Here is a 22,951-nt window from a genome sequence, read left to right on the forward strand (position 1 = left end):
TGTTGTCATGTTGTGTTGCTACCATGCTGTGTTGTCATGTTGTGTTGCTACCATGCTGTGTTGTCATGTTGTGTTGCTACCATGCTGTGTTGTCATGTTGTGTTGCTACCATGCTGTGTTGTCATGTTGTGTTGCTACCATGCTGTGTTGTCATGTTGTGTTGCTACCATGCTGTGTTGTCATGTTGTGTTGCTACCATGCTGTGTTGTCATGTTGTGTTGCTGACATGCTGTGTTGTCATGTTGTGTTGCTGCCATGCTGTGTTGTCATGTTGTTGCTGCCATGCTGTGTTGTCATGTGTTGCTGCCATGCTGGGTTCCTACCATGCTGTGTTGTCATGTGTTGCTACCATGCTGTGTTGTCATGTGTTGCTACCATGCTGGGTTCCTACCATGCTGTGTTGTCATGTGTTGCTGCCATACTGTGTTGTCATGTTGTGTTGTTGCCATGCTGTGTTGTCATGTGTTGCTGCCATGCTGTGTTGTCATGTGTTGCTGCCATGCTATGTTGTTGTCTTTAGGTCTCTCTTTATGTAGTGTTGTGTCGTCTCTCTTGTCGTGATGTGTGTTTTGTCCACAGGAGGCCTTTTGGTAGGCCATCATTGTAAATAAGAATTTGTTCTTAACTGACTTGCCTAGTTAAATAAAGGTTAAATAAAAAATTTAAAAATAAATATATCTCAGGCTGTGTTCCCTATCGCTCAGATGCTCTGTCAGTCCAGTCAGTCATGTCTCAGGCTGTGTTCCCTATAGCTCAGCTGCTCTGTCAGTCCAGTCAGTCATGTCTCAGGCTGTGTTCCCTATCGCTAAGCTGCTCTGTCAGTCCAGTCAGTCATGTCTCAGGCTGTGTTCCCTGTAGCTCAGCTGCTCTGTCAGTCCAGTCAGTCATGTCTCAGGCTGTGTTCCCTGTAGCTCAGCTGCTCTGTCAGTCCAGTCAGTCCTGTCTCAGGCTGTGTTCCCTATCGCTCAGCTGCTCTGTCAGTCCAGTCAGTCATGTCTCAGGTTGTGTTCCAAATGGCACCCTATTCCCTCTATAGTGAACTACTTTTGACAAGGCCAAACTGACAATATGCTAGGAGCACAGTAGCTAAATGCCAAAGCTACATTCTTCTGTCACACAGTCAACATTGTTTTATAGAGAAAATCTATTCTAACACAGTTTGTCACAGTACATATGGTGATGCCTATATAGCCTATGGTGCTGTTTATGTGTTACCCCAGAGCATTTTGCCAGCAGCTCTTCGTTGTGCGTCAAGCATCGCGCTGTTTATGACTTCAAGCCTATCAACTCCCGAGATGAGGCTGGTGTAACTGAAGTGAAATGGCTAGCTAGTTAGCTGGGTGAGCGCTAATAGCGTTTCAAACGTCACTCGCTCTGAGACTTGGAGTGGTTGTTCCCCTTGCTCTGCATGGGTAACGCTGCTTTGAAGGTGGCTGTTGTCATTGTGTTTCTGGTTCAAGCCAAGGGAAAAGCGAGGAGACGGACAGAAGCTATACTGTTACACTGGCAATACTAAAGTGCCTATAAGAACATCCAATAGCCAAAGGTTAATGAAATACAAATGGTATAGAGGGAAAAAGTCCTATAATTCCTATAATAACTACAACCTAAAATTTATTACCTGGGAATATTGAAGACTCATGTTAAAAGGAACCACCAGCTTTCATATGTTCTGAGCAAGGAACTTAAACGTTAGCTTTCTAACATGGCACATATTGCACTTTTACTTTCTTCTCCAACACTGTTTTTGCATTATTTAAACCAAATTGAACATGTTTCATTATTTATTTGAGGCTAAATTGATTTTATTGATGTATTATATTAAGTTAAAATAAGTGTTCATTCAGTATTGTTGTAATTGTCATTATTACAAATACATTTTTAAAAACGGTTGATTAATCGGTATCGGCTTTTTGGTCCTCCAATAATCGGTATTGGCGTTGAAAAATCATAATCGGTCGACCTCTAGTTGATTGACCCTTTTTAGTCTAGTGTTTGTGTTGAATCTGAGAGGTATTCACCTACAGGAACAATGTCACTGAGCAGGAAAGTAAAGCAACACCACAGATGACTCACTTCATCAGACAGACACATTCCATCTCTCTTTCCTGCCTGGCCCAACCAGGAAGAGACAGACACATTCCATCTCTCTTTCCTGCCTGGCCCAACCAGGAAGAGACAGACACATTCCATCTCTCTTTCCTGCCTGACCCAACCAGGAAGAGACAGACACTTTCCATCACTCCTTCCTCCCTCACCCAACCAGGAAGACAGAAACAGACCAGGAAACAGTCACAGCAGTTTCCTGTCTCTACAGGCCCAACAAACATGCAGGCCTGTGACTGGGCCATACCGGTCTGTCTGTTTAGAAAGGAAAGATATAGGAGGCTCATATGTAAGGTCTGATATAGGGCCTGATATAGGGTCTGATATTTGTAGGGCCTATGTCAGGCCCTAATCAAGTCTATTTGCATACCAAATGGCACAGCATTTCCTATATAAACTCAGCAAAAAAAGAAAAGTCCCTTTTTCAGGACCCTGTCTTTGAAAGATAATTAGTAAAAATCCAAATTACTTCACAGACCTTCATAGTAAAGGGTTTAAACACTGTTTCCCATGCTTGTTCAATGAACCATAAACAATTAATGAACATGCACCTGTGAAACGGTCGTTAAGACACTAACAGCTTACAGACGGTAGGCAATTAAGGTCACAGTTATAAAAACTTAGGACACTTAAGAGGCCTTTCTACTGACTAGGAAAAACACCAAAAGAAAGATGCCCAGGGTCCCTGCTCACCTGCGTGAATGTGCCTTTGGCATGCTGCAAGGAGGCATGAGGACTGCAGATGTGGCCAGGGCAATAAATTGCAATGTCCGTACTGTGAGACGCCTAAGACAGCGCTACAGGGAGACAGGGCGGACAGCTGATCGTCCTCGCAGTGGCAGACCACGTGTAACAACACCTGCACAGGATCGGTACATCCGAACATCACACCTATGGGACAGGTACAGAATGGCAACAACAACTGCCCGAGTTACACCAGGAACACACAATCCCTCCAACAGTGCACAGACTGTCCACAATAGGCTGAGAGAGGCTAGACTGAGGGCTTGTAGGCCTGTTGTAAGGCTGGTCCTCACCAGACATCCCAGGCAACAACGTCGCCTATGGGCAAAAACCCACCATCGCTGGACCAGACAGGACTGGCAAAAAGTGTCTCACCAGGGGTGATGGTTGGATTCGCGCTTATCTGTCGAAGGAATGAGCGTTACATTGAGGCCTGTACTCTGGAGCGGGGTCGATTTGGAGGTGGAGGGTCCGTCATGGTCTGGGGCGGTGTGTCCACAGCATCATCGGACTGAACTTGTCATTGCAGGAAATCTCAACGGTGTGCATTACAGGGAAGACATCCTCCTCCCTCATGTGGTACCCTTCCTGCAGACTCATCCTGACATGATCCTCCAGCATGACAATGCCACCAGCCATACTGATCGTTCTGTGTGTGATTACCTGCAATACATGAATGTCAGTGTTCTGCCATGGCCAGTGAAGAGCCCGGATCTCAGTCCCATTGAGCACGTCTGGGACCTGTTGGATCGGAGGGTGAGGGCTAGGGCCATTCCCCTCAGAAATGTCCGGGAACTTGCAGGTGCCTTGGTGGAAGAGTAGGGTAACATCTCACTGCAAGAACTGGCAATTCTGGTGCAGTCCATGAGGAGGAGATGCACTGCAGTACTAAATGCAGCTGGTGGCCACACCAGATACTGACTGTTACTTTTGATTTTGACCCCCCCCTTTGTTCAGGGACACATTATTCCACTTCTGTTAGTCACATGTCTGTGGAACTTGTTCAGTTTATGTCTCAGTTGTTGAATCTTGTTATGTTCATACAAATATTTACACATGTTAATAAGTTTGCTGAAAATAAACGCAGTTGACAGAGAGAGGATGTTTCTTTTTTTGTTGCTGAGTTTATATGCATTTAACATACTGCAAAACACACATAGAGCAGGTTCACTCCACGGACAGAACCAAGGAAACCGGATGTTACATTTGTGTTTATTCTAATTCCGTCTTCAGCCAACAGTTCTGAATTTAAAGACGCTGTTCCAATCACCACTGCATATCTTCTCACCATCCCAGGAAAGAAAGGCAGGTGTTGATGATGCTATAAGAAAATACTGTACAACGGCTACAAAGAAGGTAGCTAGTCTTACAAGTTTAAGTGGAGAGAGTTAGTATATTTGACATCCACATCACATGGTGTTGTATAGCATTTTAGATCAAGTTTATGTTGGACACGACATTCAGAATAATGACCTCAATTTGGGGATTTGTACATTGTTCTCCAAACAGAGAATAAAATACATTACATTAATATTATAATAATAATAATACATTAATATTATAATAATAATAATACATTAATATAACATGTCTAGTGTGTAGGGTCCAGTGTGTAGGGACTAGTGTGTAGGGAGTAGTGTGTAGGGTCTAGTGTGTAGGGTCTAGTGTGTAGGGTCTAGTGTGTAGGGTCTAGTGTGTAGGGTCTAGTGTGTAGGGTCTAGTGTGTAGGGACTAGTGTGTAGGGTCTAGTGTGTAGGGTCTAGTGTGTAGGGTCTAGTGTGTAGGGTCTAGTGTGTAGGGAGTAGTGTGTAGGGTCTAGTGTGTAGGGAGTAGTGTGTAGGGTCTAGTGTGTAGGGTCTAGTGTGTAGGGTCTAGTGTGTAGGGACTAGTGTGTAGGGTCTAGTGTGTAGGGTCTAGTGTGTAGGGTCTAGTGTGTAGGGAGTAGTGTGTAGGGTCTAGTGTGTAGGGAGTAGTGTGTAGGGAGTAGTGTGTAGGGTCTAGTGTGTAGGGAGTAGTGTGTAGGGTCTAGTGTGTAGGGTCTAGTGTGTATGGTCTAGTGTGTAGGGTCTAGTGTGTAGGGAGTAGTGTGTAGGGTCTAGTGTGTAGGGTCTAGTGTGTAGGGAGTAGTGTGTAGGGTCTAGTGTGTAGGGTCTAGTGTGTAGGGTCTAGTGTGTAGGGAGTAGTGTGTAGGGTCTAGTGTGTAGGGTCTAGTGTGTAGGGTGTAGGGTCTAGTGTGTAGGGTCTAGTGTGTAGGGTCTAGTGTGTAGGGAGTAGTGTGTAGGGTCTAGTGTGTAGGGTCTAGTGTGTAGGGTGTAGGGTCTAGTGTGTAGGGTCTAGTGTGTAGGGTCTAGTGTGTAGGGAGTAGTGTGTAGGGTCTAGTGTGTAGGGACTAGTGTGTAGGGTCTAGTGTGTAGGGACTAGTGTGTAGGGAGTAGTGTGTAGGGAGTAGTGTGTAGGGTCTAGTGTGTAGGGACTAGTGTGTAGGGACTAGTGTGTAGGGACTAGTGTGTAGGGTGTAGTGTGTAGGGTCTAGTGTGTAGGGTCTAGTGTGTAGGGAGTAGTGTCTAGTGTGTAGGGAGTAGTGTGTAGGGTCTAGTGTGTAGGGAGTAGTGTGTAGGGTCTAGTGTGTAGGGACTAGTGTGTAGGGTCTAGTGTGTAGGGAGTAGTGTGTAGGGTCTAGTGTGTAGGGTCTAGTGTGTAGGGAGTAGTGTGTAGGGTCTAGTGTGTAGGGTGTAGGGTGTAGGGTGTAGGGTCTAGTGTGTAGGGAGTAGTGTGTAGGGTCTAGTGTGTAGGGTGTAGGGTCTAGTGTGTAGGGTCTAGTGTGTAGGGAGTAGTGTGTAGGGTCTAGTGTGTAGGGACTAGTGTGTAGGGACTAGTGTGTAGGGTCTAGTGTGTAGGGTCTAGTGTGTAGGGTCTAGTGTGTAGGGACTAGTGTGTAGGGTCTAGTGTGTAGGGTCTAGTGTGTAGGGAGTAGTGTGTAGGGTCTAGTGTGTAGGGACTAGTGTGTAGGGTCTAGTGTGTAGGGTCTAGTGTGTAGGGTCTAGTGTGTAGGGTCTAGTGTGTAGGGAGTAGTGTGTAGGGTCTAGTGTGTAGGGTCTAGTGTGTAGGGAGTAGTGTGTAGGGTCTAGTGTGTAGGGTCTAGTGTGTATGGTCTAGTGTGTAGGGTCTAGTGTGTAGGGTCTAGTGTGTAGGGTCTAGTGTGTAGCGTCTAGTGTGTAGGGAGTAGTGTGTAGGGTCTAGTGTGTAGGGTCTAGTGTGTAGGGTCCAGTGTGTCGGGTGTAGGGTCTAGTGTGTAGGGTCTAGTGTGTAGGGAGTAGTGTGTAGGGTCTAGTGTGTAGGATGTAGGGTCTAGTGTGTAGGGTCTAGTGTGTAGGGTGTAGGGTCTAGTGTGTAGGGTCTAGTGTGTAGGGTCTAGTGTGTAGGGAGTAGTGTGTAGGGTCTAGTGTGTAGGGACTAGTGTGTAGGGACTAGTGTGTAGGGAGTAGTGTGTAGGGTCTAGTGTGTAGGGAGTAGTGTGTAGGGTCTAGTGTGTAGGGTCTAGTGTGTAGGGTGTAGGGTCTAGTGTGTAGGGTCTAGTGTGTAAGGTCTAGTGTGTAGGGAGTAGTGTGTAGGGTCTAGTGTGTAGGGACTAGTGTGTAGGGTCTAGTGTGTAGGGACTAGTGTGTAGGGTCTAGTGTGTAGGGAGTAGTGTGTAGGGTCTAGTGTGTAGGGAGTAGTGTGTAGGGTCTAGTGTGTAGGGAGTAGTGTGTAGGGTGTAGTGTGTAGGGTCTAGTGTGTAGGGTCTAGTGTGTAGGGTCTAGTGTGTAGGGAGTAGTGTGTAGGGTCTAGTGTGTAGGGTGTAGGGTCTAGTGTGTAGGGTCTAGGTTGTAGGGAGTAGTGTGTAGGGTCTAGTGTGTAGGGTGTAGGGTCTAGTGTGTAGGGTCTAGTGTGTAGGGAGTAGTGTGTAGGGTCTAGTGTGTAGGGTGTAGGGTCTAGTGTGTAGGGTCTAGTGTGTAGGGAGTAGTGTGTAGGGTCTAGTGTGTAGGGTGTAGGGTCTAGTGTGTAGGGTCTAGTGTGTAGGATCTAGTGTGTAGGGTCTAGTGTGTAGGGAGTAGTGTGTAGGGTCTAGTGTGTAGGGACTAGTGTGTAGGGACTAGTGTGTAGGGTCTAGTGTGTAGGGTCTAGTGTGTAGGGAGTAGTGTGTAGGGTCTAGTGTGTAGGGTGTAGGGTCTAGTGTGTAGGGTCTAGTGTGTAGGGTCTAGTGTGTAGGGTCTAGTGTGTAGGGAGTAGTGTGTAGGGTCTAGTGTGTAGGGACTAGTGTGTAGGGTCTAGTGTGTAGGGACTAGTGTGTAGGGTCTAGTGTGTAGGGAGTAGTGTGTAGGATCTAGTGTGTAGGGACTAGTGTGTAGGGACTAGTGTGTAGGGTCTAGTGTGTAGGGAGTAGTGTGTAGGGTCTAGTGTGTAGGGACTAGTGTGTAGGGTCTAGTGTGTAGGGTCTAGTGTGTAGGGACTAGTGTGTAGGGTCTAGTGTGTAGGGAGTAGTGTGTAGGGTCTAGTGTGTAGGGACTAGTGTGTAGGGTCTAGTGTGTAGGGTCTAGTGTGTAGGGTCTAGTGTGTAGGGACTAGTGTGTAGGGTCTAGTGTGTAGGGTCTAGTGTGTAGAGTCCAGTGTGTAGGGTCCAGTGTGTAGGGTCTAGTGTGTAGGGTCTAGTGTCTAGTGTGTAGGGTCTAGTGTGTAAGGACTAGTGTGTAGGGTCTAGTGTGTAGGGTCTAGTGTGTAGGGTCCAGTGTGTAGGGTCTAGTGTGTAGGGTCCAGTGTGTAGGGTCTAGTGTGTAGGGTCTAGTGTGTAGAGTCCAGTGTGTAGGGTCCAGTGTGTAGGGTCTAGTGTCTAGTGTGTAGGGTCTAGTGTGTAGGGTCTAGTGTGTAAGGACTAGTGTGTAGGGTCCAGTGTGTAGGGTCTAGTGTGTAGGGTCTAGTGTGTAGGGTCCAGTGTGTAGGGTCTAGTGTGTAGGGTTTAGTGTGTAGGGTCTAGTGTGTAGGGTCTAGTGTGTAGGGTCTACTGTGTAGGGTTTAGTGTGTAGGGTGTAGGGTCTAGTGTGTAGTGTCTAGTGTGTAGGGACTAGTGTGTAGGGTCTAGTTTCATAAGGTCTAGTGTGTAGGGTCCAGTGTATAGGGTCTAGTGTGTAGGGAGTAGTGTGTAGGGTCTAGTGTGTAGGGTCTAGTGTGTAGGGTCCAGTGTGTAGGGACTAGTGTGTAGGAACTAGTGTGTAGGGACTAGTGTGTAGGGACTAGTGTGTAGGAACTAGTGTGTAGGGACTAGTGTGTAGGGACTAGTGTGTAGGGTCTAGTTTCATAAGGTCTAGTGTGTAGGGTCCAGTGTATAGGGTCTAGTGTGTAGGGAGTAGTGTGTAGGGTCTAATGTGTAGGGTCTAGTGTGTAGAGACTAGTGTGTAGGGACTAGTGTGTAGGGTCTAGTGTGTAGGGTCTAGTGTGTAGGGACTAGTGTGTAGGGACTAGTGTGTAGGGTCTAGTGTGTAGGGAGTAGTGTGTAGGGTCTAGTGTGTAGGGTCTAGTGTGTAGGGACTAGTGTGTAGGGTCTAGTGTGTAGAGACTAGTGTGTAGAGACTAGTGTGTAGGGTCTAGTGTGTAGGGACTAGTGTGTAGGGTCTAGTGTGTAGGGACTAGTGTGTAGGGTCCAGTGTATAGGGTCTAGTGTGTAGGGTCTAGTGTGTAGAGTCTAATGTAGGGTCTAGTGTGTAGGGAGTAGTGTGTAGGGTCTAGTGTGTAGGGTCTAGTGTGCAGGGACTAGTGTGTAGGGACTAGTGTGTAGGGTCTAGTGTGTAGGGAGTAGTGTGTAGGGTCTAGTGTGTAGGGTCTAGTGTGTAGGGACTAGTGTGTAGTTCTAATGTGTAGGGTCTAGTGTGTAGAGACTAGTGTGTAGGGTCTAGTGTCTAGGGACTAGTGTGTAGGGTCTAGTGTGTAGGGACTAGTGTGTAGGGTCCAGTGTGTAGGGTCCAGTGTGTAGGGTCTAGTGTGTAGGGACTAGTGTGTAGGGTCTAATGTCTAATGTGTAGGGTCTAGTGTGTAGAGACTAGTGTGTAGGGTCTAGTGTGTAGGGTCTAGTGTGTAGGGTGAATGACTATAAAAACAGTTTGTCTAAAGCGATACCTGATAGCAATAAACCTGCTCTATTGCAACAGGTCCATTGGACAGTCCTTGCTATTGCAGCAGGTCCATTGGACAGACCTTGCTATTGCAACAGGTCCATTGGACAGACCTTGCTATTGCAACAGGTCCATTGGACAGTCCTTGCTATTGCAACAGGTCCATTGGACAGACCTTGCTATTGCAACAGGTCCATTGGACAGACCTTGCTATTGCAACAGGTCCATTGGACAGACCGTGCTATTGCAACAGGTCCATTGGACAGACCTTGCTATTGCAACAGATCCATTGGACAGACCTTGCTATTGCAACAGGTCCATTGGACAGTGACAACTACTTAATTATTATCAGCATTGCTGTAGGTTGTGTAAAGGAAACACAGAGTAGACCATTTATAATTCCTAATTACTAAAACACTGAAAATCCCTGTATGAGTTGAGTTTTCAGTTTTAATAAATAACAAAGGAAACTGAACAAAAACTAGTGTCATCATTCATACATGGCTCAACATTTGGTGCAAATACAGTGGTAGAAAATATTTTAAAGTACTACTTAAGTCGTTTTTGTCTGCATCTGTACTTTAGAATTGATATTTTTGACAACTTTTACTTTTACTCCACTACATTGCTAAAGAAAGTATGTACACAAATACTGCGTTTGTAAATGATGTCCAATTGTTGGAGCGTGCCTCTGACTGTCCATAAATTAACAAAACAAGGTGCCGTCATGTTCGCTTAATACAAGGAATGTGATGTATGTGCAGCATTTACTTCTACTCAAGTATGACAATTGAGTACTTTTTCCACCACTGTACATAAGTACGCTTAAAACCAGATTATTTTAGACTTTTACTCAAGTAGTATTTTACTCTGTGACATTCCTTTTTACTTGAGCTACTTTCTATTAAGGTATTTTTACTTTTACTCAAGTATGACAATTTAGTACTTTGTACACACCATTGACAGTGTGTTCAGCAAACACGCATATCACTTAAGGCCTATTTCCCCATGTCATAAAAAACGTATTGATTCATTTATGTGTTATCACTGTAGCTAGGTTTACATACAATTAGTGACAGATTACCATGCGAATATTCTATAATCCACATAAAAACGATATGGGCATTTTCCCACAAGTTTCCATCAAATTGACCTGTTGTGGATGACGTAGCCTTGTGCACATATATACAGTTGAAGTCAGAAGTTTATATACACTTAGGTTGGAGTCATTAAAACTTGTTTTTCAACCACACCACAAATGTCTTGTTAACAAACTATAGTTTTGGCAAGTCGGTTAGGACATCTACTTGGTGCATTACACAAGGAATTTTTCCAACAATTGTTTACAGACAGATTATTTCACATATAATTCACTGTATCACAATTCCAGTGGGTCAGAAGTTTACATACACTAAGTTGACTGTGCCTTTAAACAGCTTGGAAAATTCCAGAAAATTATGTCATGGTTTTAGAAGCTTCTGATAGGCTAATTGACATCATTTGAGTCAATAGGAGGTGTACCTGTGGATGTACCTCAGAAAAAAATTGTAGGCCTCCACAGGTCTGGTTCATCCTTGGGAACAATTTCTAAACGCCTGAATGTACCACGTTCATCTGTACAAACAATAGTACCCAAGTATAAACACCATGGGACCACGCAGCCGTCATACCGCTCAGGAAAGAGATGCGTTCTTTCTCCTAGAGATGAATGTACTTTGGTGCGAAAAGTGCAAATCAATCCCAGAACAACAGCAAAGGACCTTGTGACGATGCTGGAGGAAACAGATACAAAAGTATCTATATCCACAGTAAAACTAGTCCTATATCAACATAACCTGAAAGGCCACTGAGCAAGGAAGAAGCCACTGCTCCAAAACCGCCATAAAAAGACAGACTACGGTTTGCAACTACACATGGGGACAAAGATCGTACTTTTTGGAGAAATGTCCTCTGGTCTGATGAAACAAAAATAGAACTGTTTGGCCATAATGACCATCGTTATGTTTGGAGGAAAAGGGGGAGGCTTGCAAGCCGAAGAACACATCCCAAATGTGAAACACGGGGGTGGCAGCATCATGTTGTGGGGGTGCTTTGCTGCAGGAGGGGCCGGTGCACTTCACAAAATAGATGGCATCATGAGGTAGTAAAATTATGTGGATATATTGAAGCAACATCTCAAGACATCAGTCAGGAAGTTAAAGCTTGGTCGCAAATGGGTCTTCCAAATGGACAATGACCCCAAGCATACTTCCAAAGTTGTGGCAAAATGGCTTAAGGACAACAAAGTCAAGGTATTGGAGTAGCCATCACAAAGCCCTAACCTCAATCCTATAGAAAATGCATGGGCAGAACTGAAAAAGCATGTGTGAGCAAGGAGGCCAACAAACCTTACTCAGTTACTCCAGCTCTGTCTGGAGGAATGGGCCAAAATTCATCCAACATATTGTGGGAAGCTTGTGGAAGGCTACCCGAAACGTTTGACCCAAGTTAAACAATTTAAATGCAATGCTACCAAATACAAATTGAGTGTATGTAAACTTCTGACCCACTGGGAATGTGATGAAAGAAATAAAAGCTGAAATAAATCATTCTCTCTACTATTATTCTGACATGTCACATTCTTAAAATAAAGTGGTGATCCTAACTAACCTAAGACAGGGAATTTATACTAGGATTAAAATGTCAGGAATTGTGAAAAAATGAATTTACATTTATTTGGCTAAGGTGTATGTAAACTTCCGACTTCAACTGTATATAAATGTTGAGGTAAAATTCCCATGAACTGAACAAAAAATACAAGTTAAATGGGTTTCCATCGCATTTTCAAATCTACTGATTGTTTTCTCACCAAAAAGAGGTAGTTATATAGTGAGTGTGCCTTTGCATGTTCCCTCTAACCAACCATATACATGGTGAGATAAAAGACCAAAAAATATATTTTAATTTGTCAAACAGGCAGTCAAGCATCGATGATCATGTCACCAGAATAAGACCCTCGATATTTATTGGAAAGCAGCAACAAGCTCATCATCTTGCACTTTCACCACCCTGTGAAGTTCACAACTTATTTCATCTGTAGCCTAATAAACTGCATGCTTTCCGAGGAGTCTGAGTGGGAGGACCACACAATATGTCCTATGTTGGTTATTATATCAACATTCGCGTACTAAAAACGTTCCCATCGACATTTCTTGCATAATTGACTTTACCAACACAAAAAGATCCCACCTTGTCTATCGTATTTCGTTTTTTCAAAATGTTAAAAGTTTACCGACAAAATGTTCTGTTTCCATCAGGCCTGTCGTGACATGTTTTATCCGACATGTAGACCTACTTTACTGCATAAAAAGTTTCGACATGTAGACCTACTTTACTGTATAAAAAGGTTCGATGGAAACCTGGTTGGTGTTATGATGACACGCATTCATCAACAATAAGACAGCTGTTGTGTTTGGTTCACATCAATACGGGATGATGTGGCAAACAGCTCACACGCCAAAACAATAGCCTGCCTTATCACTGATAGTTGCCGTAGAGATGTGTGATGTACAATCACGGAAACTCCCATTGGAGAAGCTCACAACACATCACTGCACATTGGAACCATCCACTACATTTAACGCTACTTGTATATCCATATCCTACACGAGACCCCAACTAACTAACTCGTGTAAGTGATTTGACTGATGATCCACTTCCACGTCTTTACATTGTTGCATTGTATTTGTTACATGAATAAGAAATGGAGAGAGGACCGAGCGGTCAACAGTTAAGCGACAGTCTTTTGTTTCGGGAAGAGAAGGCAAGGCAGACAGCGTGGCAGATCATTCGAAGTTGAGAGGTGGCATAGATAGAAATGCTACAAATTGGCGAACCAAACTGCACAATTATGGACACCAATTGCAAGTTAGTTTATAGGCAAAAATAGGATACAAAAAAACGCGTCATAGGTTATGACGGTTTTATTACATGTTATTACTAAGTTATAACATGTATATCTGTGTTAATGTGTGCAGCCCCACGCCGATACACCTGTTGGATAATGGAGCATATGGAGCATATGTATCTGAAAATAATTGTCTGAAAATGTTGTAGAGAAATGTTGTAGGATGAAGATTTTATAAATCTATCGACCAGCCCCCCGCCCACATGCCGTTATTTTCCCACGCACACGAGTAGTAAACAATGATTTAGAATAGCTCATATTCCGTTGTTTAAACAGCTCTGATGTCATGTATATCTATGCTTAAATTACACCATTTTACTTGAAGACTATTCTGTTGTAACTAGTTGTACATATTCTCTAAATGATGCTTTAGGTAGTCTATGTATCAAGAGCCTCTGTTGTTTTCGCGAAGAAAGAAACGCCCCTTGCATATCTTAAAATGGCAGCATATCTTAATCAATGTCTTGATTTGTTACTTTTACTGTCCATGTGTGGCGATACTGTATTACTTACAGTAATGACACATATCATGCGAGAATAGGGACAATAGAAAAAGCGTAGGCAACTAGCTCAACAATTGAAGGAAAACGGGCTATTTTCTATGACTTTATTAAGTCAACTCTAGATAATGAACCAGCAAACGTCCATGCGCATAGACACAGAAATATGATGACCTCTCTAATCTATAGTTTTTTTTCAGTGACGTGAAGTCCTTCATTGAATAGAATATGACCAATAAATCTATGTGAACACTTAAAAGAAGGTTAGGTTTAGGCTGCGAGGGGGCTTGTTTGTCCCCCCTCCCCCTGCGTGCAAATCTCTACATTTTCTATCCGTGACTATAATTCCACTACACATTAAACAGTGCGAGGTTTCCTGCAAAAATGTTACATGCTTTTGTGTAACGGGCAATTACTGTAAAGAAAAAAGCAACATACCCATCCATTGCACAGAGGAAACAGTGTAGAAAGGACAGTGAACGCTCAGGAAAGTGAAGAAATCGGTTTGGGTGTTGTTACTACTGCTCAACTAGCTCGCGCCCCTCCAACACTGAAATGTTCGCTCTCATACGCACAATGGCACGCTTCCTGTTAAACTGACGTGAAAATACACAGACAGACATGTACAGACGCCTTGCCTGCCTGCCTGCCTCGCTGTACAAAATGGCCTCTCCTCTCAGGCAGCTCCAACATAGACACACACACCTTTGTCACTTCCAACAACGAACGCACATACATGTACACCATTCTGCGCCTTAGCGCGCCATCACCGCGCACACAGTTTGGATAGAAATTAGGATAGAATATGTCTGTCCCGCCATGTCAGCGATAAAGACTGAGATCTCATCTAGGGACAGAGTGGACTCTGCTGCAGACTAGCAGTTAGTTGAACAGGAATAATCTTGTTCAATGGCAGGTATTAATTAATTAAGTTAATGGATCACACTGATCCAAGACTCACTTTAATTAATTGGCCACACTAATTTACCCATGAGAGTCACCACGAAATAATAGCACTTAAAGAAATTCATTATCAAATACAGTTTTAAGGAATAATTAACAGAAACATGTTTATTTTACTATCATTGTGGGACCAAACAATTTAGTCCCATTCAAAATCCTATTTTCCCTAAACTTAAACCCAAACATAACTTTAATTGTAACCCTAAACCTAAAACAGCCTTTTTCCTTGTGAGGACCGGTGAATTGTCCTTGTTTTTGTTTTACTAATGCCCCCCTCCCACACACACACACACACACACAACACACACCACAACACGCACACACACACTTACTACATTTGGGCCTACATCATGTCTGCCATTCCTTGTTTCCTGCACTGTCAATGGTTGTTTCATCATGGTTCTATGCAGCCCAGTGAGCACACAGCTTACCAAAGCATCCTGAGACTGCAGCATGTACAAACTAGTTGCACCAGTCAGACTAGAAAGACTGAAGTATTGTATACACAGGCTATGCAATTAAAACATTACTCAAATACAAGGGAAAACTATAGTTCCTAACATTATACTGCCCCCTATGTCACTCTCTTTCTTTCTCTCACCCTGTGTGTGTGTGTGTGTGTGTGTGTGTGTGTGTGTGTGTGTGTGTGTGTGTGTGTGTGTGTGTGTGTGTGTGTGTGTGTGTGTGTGTGTGTGTGTGTGTGTGTGTGTGTGTGTGTGTGTGTGTGTGTGTGTGTGTGTGTGTGTGCGTGCGTGCGTGCGTGCGTGCGTGCGTGTTGTGGTGTGGTGTGGTGTGTGTGTGTTCCCACATCACATGGTCAAGAGTAATGCGTTTGATATTCATTGACATCAGAGGACTGCAGCTGTGAAAAATATATTGATTAATCCTAATGTAGCCTAAAGGATTCCCATTCAAAATCCTGTTTTCCCAAACCCCTAAACCTAACATTTACGACAGAATTTACGACAGCAAATTTCAATTTACAAAAAATGAAATGACTGTGTTTTTGTCCTTTGAGTTTCTAGTCATGAAATCTATGCAGCCTGCTCAATCACTTTTTATAGCTAATGTTTACAGGCTTCCTGGGCCATATACAGCGTTCCTCACTGAGTTCCCTGAATTCCTATTGGACCTTGTAGTCATGGCAGAGAATATTCTAATCTTTGGTGACTTTAATATTCACATGGAAAAGTCCACAGACCCACTCCAAAAGGCTTTCAGAGCCATCATCGACTCAGTGGGTTTTGTCCAATATGTCTCCGGACCTACTCACTGCCACAGTCATACCCTGAATCTAGTTTTGTCCTGTGGAATAAATGTTTTTCCTCATAATCCTGGACTATCGGACCACCATTTTATTACGTTTGCAATCGCAACAAATAATCTGCTCAGACCTCAACCAAGGATCATCAAAAGCCATGCTATAAATTCTCAGACAACCCAAAGATTCCTAGATGCCCTTCCAGACTCCCTCTACCTACCCAAGGACGTCTCCGATTTGGTCTTGCCGAACATACTTACACGTACGCTACAGTCACAAGACGCAGGTGTTCTAATTGTCCCTAGAATTTCGAAGCAAACAGATGGAGGCAGGGCTTTCTCCTATAGAGCTCAATTTTTATGAAATGGTCTGCCTATCCATGTGAGAGACTCAGACTCTGTCTCGACCTTAAGTCATTACTGAAGACTCATCTCTTCAGTGGGTCATACCGCCCTTGCCGTCTCTGCCTGGCCGGTTCCCCTCTCTCCACTGGGATTCTCTGCCTCTCACCCTATTATGGGGGCTGAGTCACTGGCTTACTGGTGCTCTTCCATGCCGTCCCTAGGAGGGGTGCGTCACTTGAGAGGGTTGAGTCACTAACGTGATCTTCCTGTCCAGGTTGGTGCCCCCAACGTGCGGTAGAGGAGATCTTCGTGGGCTATACTCAGCCTTGTCTCAGGGTAGTAAGTTGGTGGTCTGTTGATATCCCCCTAGTGGTGTGGGGATTATCCTCAGCCTGGTCTCAGGGTAGTAAGTTGGTGGTGTCATGACGTTGTCCTGGGGGGGTGGTTTATGACAGTCATAAATACCTCCTCCACCCTTTTTCCTCTCTCTACCCTACTAAGGTTACATTTGCAAAACCCTTGGTTAACATAGAGATTCTGGGAACGTCAGAATGTGGGGGGGAATGAACTACATTCTGGTAATCCGACCAATTGAACATATGCAGTGGTACTTAATGAATATGATGTCAGTTCAGTTGTCACCTGAGACATTCTCATCAATGATAAGATGACACAAACTCTACAGTGGAAAGTCTACACATCAGAGTTATCGGATTCACATGGAATTGTTGTTCAATTTAAATGTTTGAATATGAAATGATTTGTGACGGGATGAAATGTGATTTTAGCTTCTAAAATGTGAGATGTGGGTTTTCATAAGTTAGGGCTGCTCACTCAGTGGCCCTCCCCTGTGAAGGGACAAGGGCTATAAAACTTTTCAAACATACCCTTTTCTCCCTTCCTATATAAAGCCTTGACGACAATAGAACTTCCTGTTCCAATGAGGTAGGATGACGATCCTATGTCAGAATGGTTCAGATAAAACTACAGAATGAAGCCAACATCAGCATGAGTTTTGGTTGCGAATGGTATGAACTTTGAACTCTTATTCACAACAGAAATGATACCTCCTAGCTGTTGAGTTTGCGACTGCAGCTGCAAACGCAGGTTAGGAATAGACAGAGTATCCCATCTACCACACAACGACGTTACTACAACTTATCCAAGTGACCACCAGAAACATTCTTCAAAGGACAGAGGACTCGGTTTGGCAACAATGTCTTCCATCTACCACCAACCTGCTGAAGCGCAGCTCAGAGTAAATATTTATTGCATTTTCCTTTTCCAAATGGGTGGTAATTTAGAATGCATAAGATACTGTATTTACGATAGCACAGCTTCGCCTTTGTTCCTCAGTCTTCCCGCTCTTTCACTCAAACCCAGCCCCTTTTCTTTATGTAACAAGCTGTCATATCTGTTCCGCCGCTAGGGACGTTCTCCTTTATGATGTGAAGAATTATCCAGGTATAATTAATTCTTTGTATATGTAGTTCTGGGTGATTGGTTAGGTATTTAGTAAATAAACAATTAAACCCAATTTTGTATTGCTGATTCAAATTGTTAGCCAGGGTTCTTGCAGATAACCAAGAATTTACAACTTTCAGATTATGAGACTGAAGTAAGATGACGATTGATATTGACTGCTATTGATGTAAAATATTACTATATCTTTAAGAGTTTATTCGGAAGATAACAGCTCCTTAAATATTATTTTGTGGTGCCCGACTCTCTAGTTAATTCCATTTACCTGATTAGCTCAATCAGGTGATATTAATTACAGAGAAATTATTTTGTAGAATAGCATGTCATAGCAATTAATCCAGCATAGCCAAAGACACGACAGTGGTCTGTTGATATCCCTCTAGTGGTGTGGGGACTATACTCAGCCTGGTCTCAGGGTAGTAAGTTGGTGGTTTGTTGATATTCCTGTAGTGGTGTGGGGGCTGTGCTTTGGCAAAGTGGGTGGGGTTATATCCTGCCTGGGGGTATCAACCCTGTCCGGGGGTATCAACAGACAGGTCCACAGTGTCCCCGACAGTGTCCCCGAACCTCCACCTGTCTCAGCCTCCAGTATTTATGCTGCAATAGTCTATGTGCCGGGTGGCTAGGGTCAGTCTGTTATCTGGTGTAATTATCCTGTCTTATCTACTGTCCTGTGTGAATTGAAGTATGCTCCCTCAAATTCTCTCTCCCTCTCTCCCTTCCCTCGCGGAAGACCTGAGTCCTAGGACCATGCCTCAGGATTTGCCTAGCCTGATGACTCCTGGCTGTCTCCAGTTTCAACTGTTCTGCCTGCGGAACATCCATACGTTCATCCAATTACATTAAATCCCGGACGTAAAACTATGAGATCAGGTTGGATGTTCCATAGTGTCAGCAACAGTTCTGAACTAGCCTATCCTACAGTTCAACCCATTCTTTACTGTGGTTGACTTACAGGAAGCTGGCAGGACAAACCCTGTTCATCACAGGAGCAAGTCGTGGAATAGGGAAAGCTATCGCACTCAAAGCTGCCAGGGACGGTGGCAATGTTGTCATAGCTTAGAGAGGAACCCGACTCTGAGAGTTGGCCTGTCCTCTTCTGGTTGTGCCAGGTGGAGATCATAAGAGTACATGGCCATTAAGGCCAGATCGTTCTTCAAGATGTTCATAGATGACCAGCAGGGTCGAATAATAATCACAGTAGTTGTCGAGGCAACAGATCAGTATCTCAGGTGTAAATGTCAGTTGGCTTTTCATAGCCGAGCATTCAGAGGTCGAGACAGCAGGTGTGGTAGTGACAGAGAGATTTGAAAACAGCAGGTCCGGGACAAGGTAGCACATCTAGTGAACAGGCCAGGGTTCCCTAGCCGCAGACAGAATACAATTTAACGTTTGGTACAGATTGTCCTCCCACGTCTGTCCCTCTTTGTAAATTTGTTAACTTCATCCAGGATCAATTACATTAACATAGCAGTTTTGAATTGAGTTGAGCGTTCTGTTAGTTTCTGACTGTTTTTTGTGTAAGGAAGGAAATCTATTTAAAATGGAAATGTTTGGGATTCCGTAAGTAGAGATGGAGTCCTCCATCGGGGTCTTGATAGGCAGTAGGGCTGATTTTGTTAGGCTAATTTTATAACTTGAGATATAAGATGAATTGATCTATGATCTTTAATGTGTTTGGGTGTGCTCGTTTTGTGTAGCCAGTTGTTGTGATAACCATCTTGTGTGTTGACAGAAATACTTTCCACAAAACCTTCTCAATTAGATGTTAACTACAAAGTAGGCTTACCTGGCAGAAGTAAAATACAAGTCAGAAATTTGGACAAACCTACTCATTCAAGGGTTTTTCTTTATTTCTTTATTATGGAATCATGTAGTAACCAAAAAAGTGTTAAACAAATCAAAATATATTTTAGATTCTTCAAAGTAGCCAAGATTGTGCATAGCTGTCATCAATGAAAAGTGTGGCTACTTTGAAAAATCTCAAATAAACAAATATAAAATATATTTTGATTTGTTTAAACACTTGTTGTTGTTTTTTTGTTGTTTTCTCCCGAGCAATTAAATTCAGATGTGATTTAAGCATTGACATGGACTCAGAACATTAATTTTCGTTATTTCTCTATGAACCATTGTAATTTTGAGAGTGGAAAAACAAAATCAACATCCTTTGGTAAATAACTCTGATTTTTATAGCGCCCTCCTTGAAGTAGTTTTTATGAACCATTATTTGAACCAGGTATAACTGGGCCTTTCACGGACAATACAAATAACAGAGAACTTTGGATCACCTTGTCTGCTGCTTCTATTGATTCTGAACGGAGCAGAGCAGATATTACCTGTTAAAACTATGGCTGAGGAATTGGCGTATAGGATTTTAATCATGTTACTGAGGTTGTAGCCATTTCCCATGTGTTCCAAGACAGACCGGAATTATGACCGTTCTAGTCTATCAAAAGATGTTTCTGTATCGAGAGAGAAAACGGTCCAAGCAGCTTCTGAGGAAACATTTAACATATGTAATAGTCGACGAAGGTTATTCGAGAAAAAGAATGTTTTAACAAACCCGCTGTGGTCCATGTGGACCATTTAATAAAGGCATTTGTCTTTCCTTTATGGAAACATCTAAGGAAAGTGATTCTTCCTCTTCACCCGAGATGGAGGTTCTTCTGTAATCATTATGATTACATCTTTAGTTGTGTTTGGGGCTGATGGGGAAAAACAGACAGTTTGTACAAATGGTTCTCTATTCTATACAGTGGGGCAAAAAAGTATTTAGTCAGCCACCAACTGTGCAAGTTCTCCCACTTAAAAAGATGAGAGAGGCCTGTAATGTTCATCATAGGTACACTTCAACTATAACAGACAAAATGAGAAAAATAAATCCAGAAAATCACATTGTAGGATTTTTTATGAATTTATTTGCAAATTATGGTGGAAAATAAGTATTTGGTCACCTACAAACAAGCAAGATTTCTGGCTCTCACAGACCTGTAACTTCTTCTTTAAGAGGCTCCTCTGTCCTCCACTTGTTACCTGTATTAATGGCACCTGTTTGAACTTGTTATCAGTATAAAAGACACCTGTCCACAACCTCAAACAGTCACACTCCAAACTCCACTATGGCCAAGACCAAAGAGCAGTCAAAGGACACCAGAAACAAAATTGTAGACCTGCACCAGGCTGGGAAGACTGAATCTGCAATAGGTAAGCAGGTTGGTTTGAATAAATCAACTGTGGGAGCAATTATTAGGAAATGGGATCTCACCCCGTGGGGTCAAAATGATCACAAGAACGGTGAGCAAAAATCCCAGAACCACATGTAACAAAGTAACAAAGCCTACCATCAGTAACACACTACACTGCCAGGGACTCAAATCCTGCAGTGCAGTTTGCTAGAGAGCATTTGGATGATCCAGAAGAAGATTGGGAGAATGTCATATGGTCAGATGAAACCAAAATATAACTTTTTGGTAAAAACTCAACTCGTCGTGTTTGGAGGACAAAGAATGCTGAGTTGCATCCAAAGAACACCATACCTACTGTGAAGCATGGGGGTGGAAACATCATGCTTTGGGGCTGTTTTTCTGCAAAGGGACCAGGACGACTGGAAAGAATGAATGGGGCCATGTATCGTGAGATTTTGAGTGAAAACCTCCTTCCATCAGCAAGGGCATTGAAGATGAAACGTGGCTGGGTCTTTCAGCATGACAATGATCCCAAACACACCGCCCGGGCAACAAAGGAGTGGCTTCGTAAGAAGAATTTCAAGGTCCTGGAATGGCCTAGCCAGTCTCCAGATCTCCACCCCATAGAAAATCTTTGGAGGGAGAAAGTCTGTGTTGCCCAGCAACAGCCCCAAAACATCACTGCTCTAGAGGAGATCTGCATGGAGGAATGGGCCAAAATACCAGCAACAGTGTGTGAAAACCTTGTGAAGACTTACAGAAAATGTTTGACCTCTGTCATTGCCAACAAAGGGTATATAACAAAGTATTGAGATAAACTTTTGTTAGTGACCAAATACTTATTTTCCACCATAATTTGCAAATAAATTCATTAGAAATCCTATAATGTGATTTTCTGGATTTTTTCTACTAATTTTGTCTGTCATAGTTGAAGTGTACCTATGATGAAAATTACAGGCCTCTCTCATCTTTTTAAGTAGGAGAACTTGCACAATTGGTGGCTGACTAAATTCTTTTTTCCCCCACTGTATGAGTCCTTATGGACCAGGTGTTGTCTATTCTATATGAGTCCTTATGGAGCAGGTGTTGTCTATTCTATATGGGTCCTTATAGAGCAGGTGTTGTCTATTCTATGTGAGTCCTTATAGACCAGGTGTCCTTATGGACCAGGTGTTGTCTATTCTATGTGAGTCCTTATGGAGCAGGTGTTGTCTATTCTATATGAGTCCTTATAGAGCAGGTGTTGTCTATTCTATATGAGTCCTTATAGAGCAGGTGTTGTCTATTATATATGAGTCCTTATGGAGCAGGTGTCCTTATGGACCAGGTGTTGTCTATTCTATATGAGTCCTTATAGAGCAGGTGTTGTCTATTCTATATGAGTCCTTATGGAGCAGGTGTTGTCTATTCTATATGAGTCCTTATAGAGCAGGTGTTGTCTATTCTATATTAGTCCTTATAGAGCAGGTGTTGTCTATTCTATATGAGTCCTTATAGAGCAGGTGTTGTCTATTCTATATTAGTCCTTATAGAGCAGGTGTTGTCTATTCTATATGAGTCCTTATGGAGCAGGTGTTGTCTATTCTATATGAGTCCTTATAGAGCAGGTGTTGTCTTTTCTATATGAGTCCTTATAGAGCAGGTGTTGTCTATTCTATATTAGTCCTTATAGAGCAGGTGTTGTGTATTCTATATGAGTCCTTATGGAGCAGGTGTTGTCTATTCTATATGAGTCCTCATAGACCAGGTGTCCTTATGGACCAGGTGTTGTCTATTCTATATGAGTCCTTATAGAGCAGGTGTTGTCTATTCTATATGAGTTCTTATGGAACAGGTGTTGTCTATTCTATGTGAGTCCTTATAGGGCAGGTGTTGTCTATTATATTTGAGTCCTTATATGAGTCTATTCTATATGAGTCCTTATAGAGCAGATGTGAAACAAAAAGCAGGACCCACAGAGGAACTGACGATTTAGGGGTGGGTAATGGAGGCTTGATGAATTATGGGGCGAGGGTGTAATGGAGGCTTGATGAATTATGGGGCGAGGGTGTAATGGAGGCTTGATGAATTATGGGGCGAGGGTGTAATGGAGGCTTGATGAATTATGGGGCGAGGGTGTAATGGAGGCTTGATGAATTATGGGGCGAGGGGGTAATGGAGGCTTGATGAATTATGGGGCGAGGGGGTAATGGAGGCTTGATGAATTATGGGGCGAGAGGGTAATGGAGGCTTGATGAATTATGGGGCGAGGGGGTAATGGAGGCTTGATGAATT

The 22,951-nt window shown here is 43.2% G+C and overlaps 1 protein-coding gene across 4 annotated transcripts in view; it reads right to left on the reverse strand.

The window, feature by feature from the left end:
* Positions 1–14,756, reverse strand: part of LOC112236778 (polypyrimidine tract-binding protein 3) — a 116,117-nt gene extending 101,361 nt beyond the window's left edge. For 2 of the 4 annotated variants that reach the window (XM_042302780.1, XM_042302779.1), the window contains exon 1: positions 13,878–14,102. Coding sequence is in view for 1 of the 4 variants with exons in the window: in XM_042302781.1 (XP_042158715.1) it covers positions 13,878–13,881 (4 nt within the window). In the remaining 3 variants the exon portion in view is untranslated. Of the gene's footprint in view, positions 1–13,877; positions 14,104–14,734 lie in introns of those variants that run through there. The other 2 variants (XM_042302775.1, XM_042302781.1) reach the window with 2 other exon arrangements.
* Between the last annotated feature and the right edge of the window lie 8,195 nt (positions 14,757–22,951).

This window comes from Oncorhynchus tshawytscha, linkage group LG20 (genome assembly GCF_018296145.1).
Source record: "Oncorhynchus tshawytscha isolate Ot180627B linkage group LG20, Otsh_v2.0, whole genome shotgun sequence".
In the NCBI taxonomy this organism is placed as follows: Eukaryota; Metazoa; Chordata; class Actinopteri; order Salmoniformes; family Salmonidae; genus Oncorhynchus; species Oncorhynchus tshawytscha.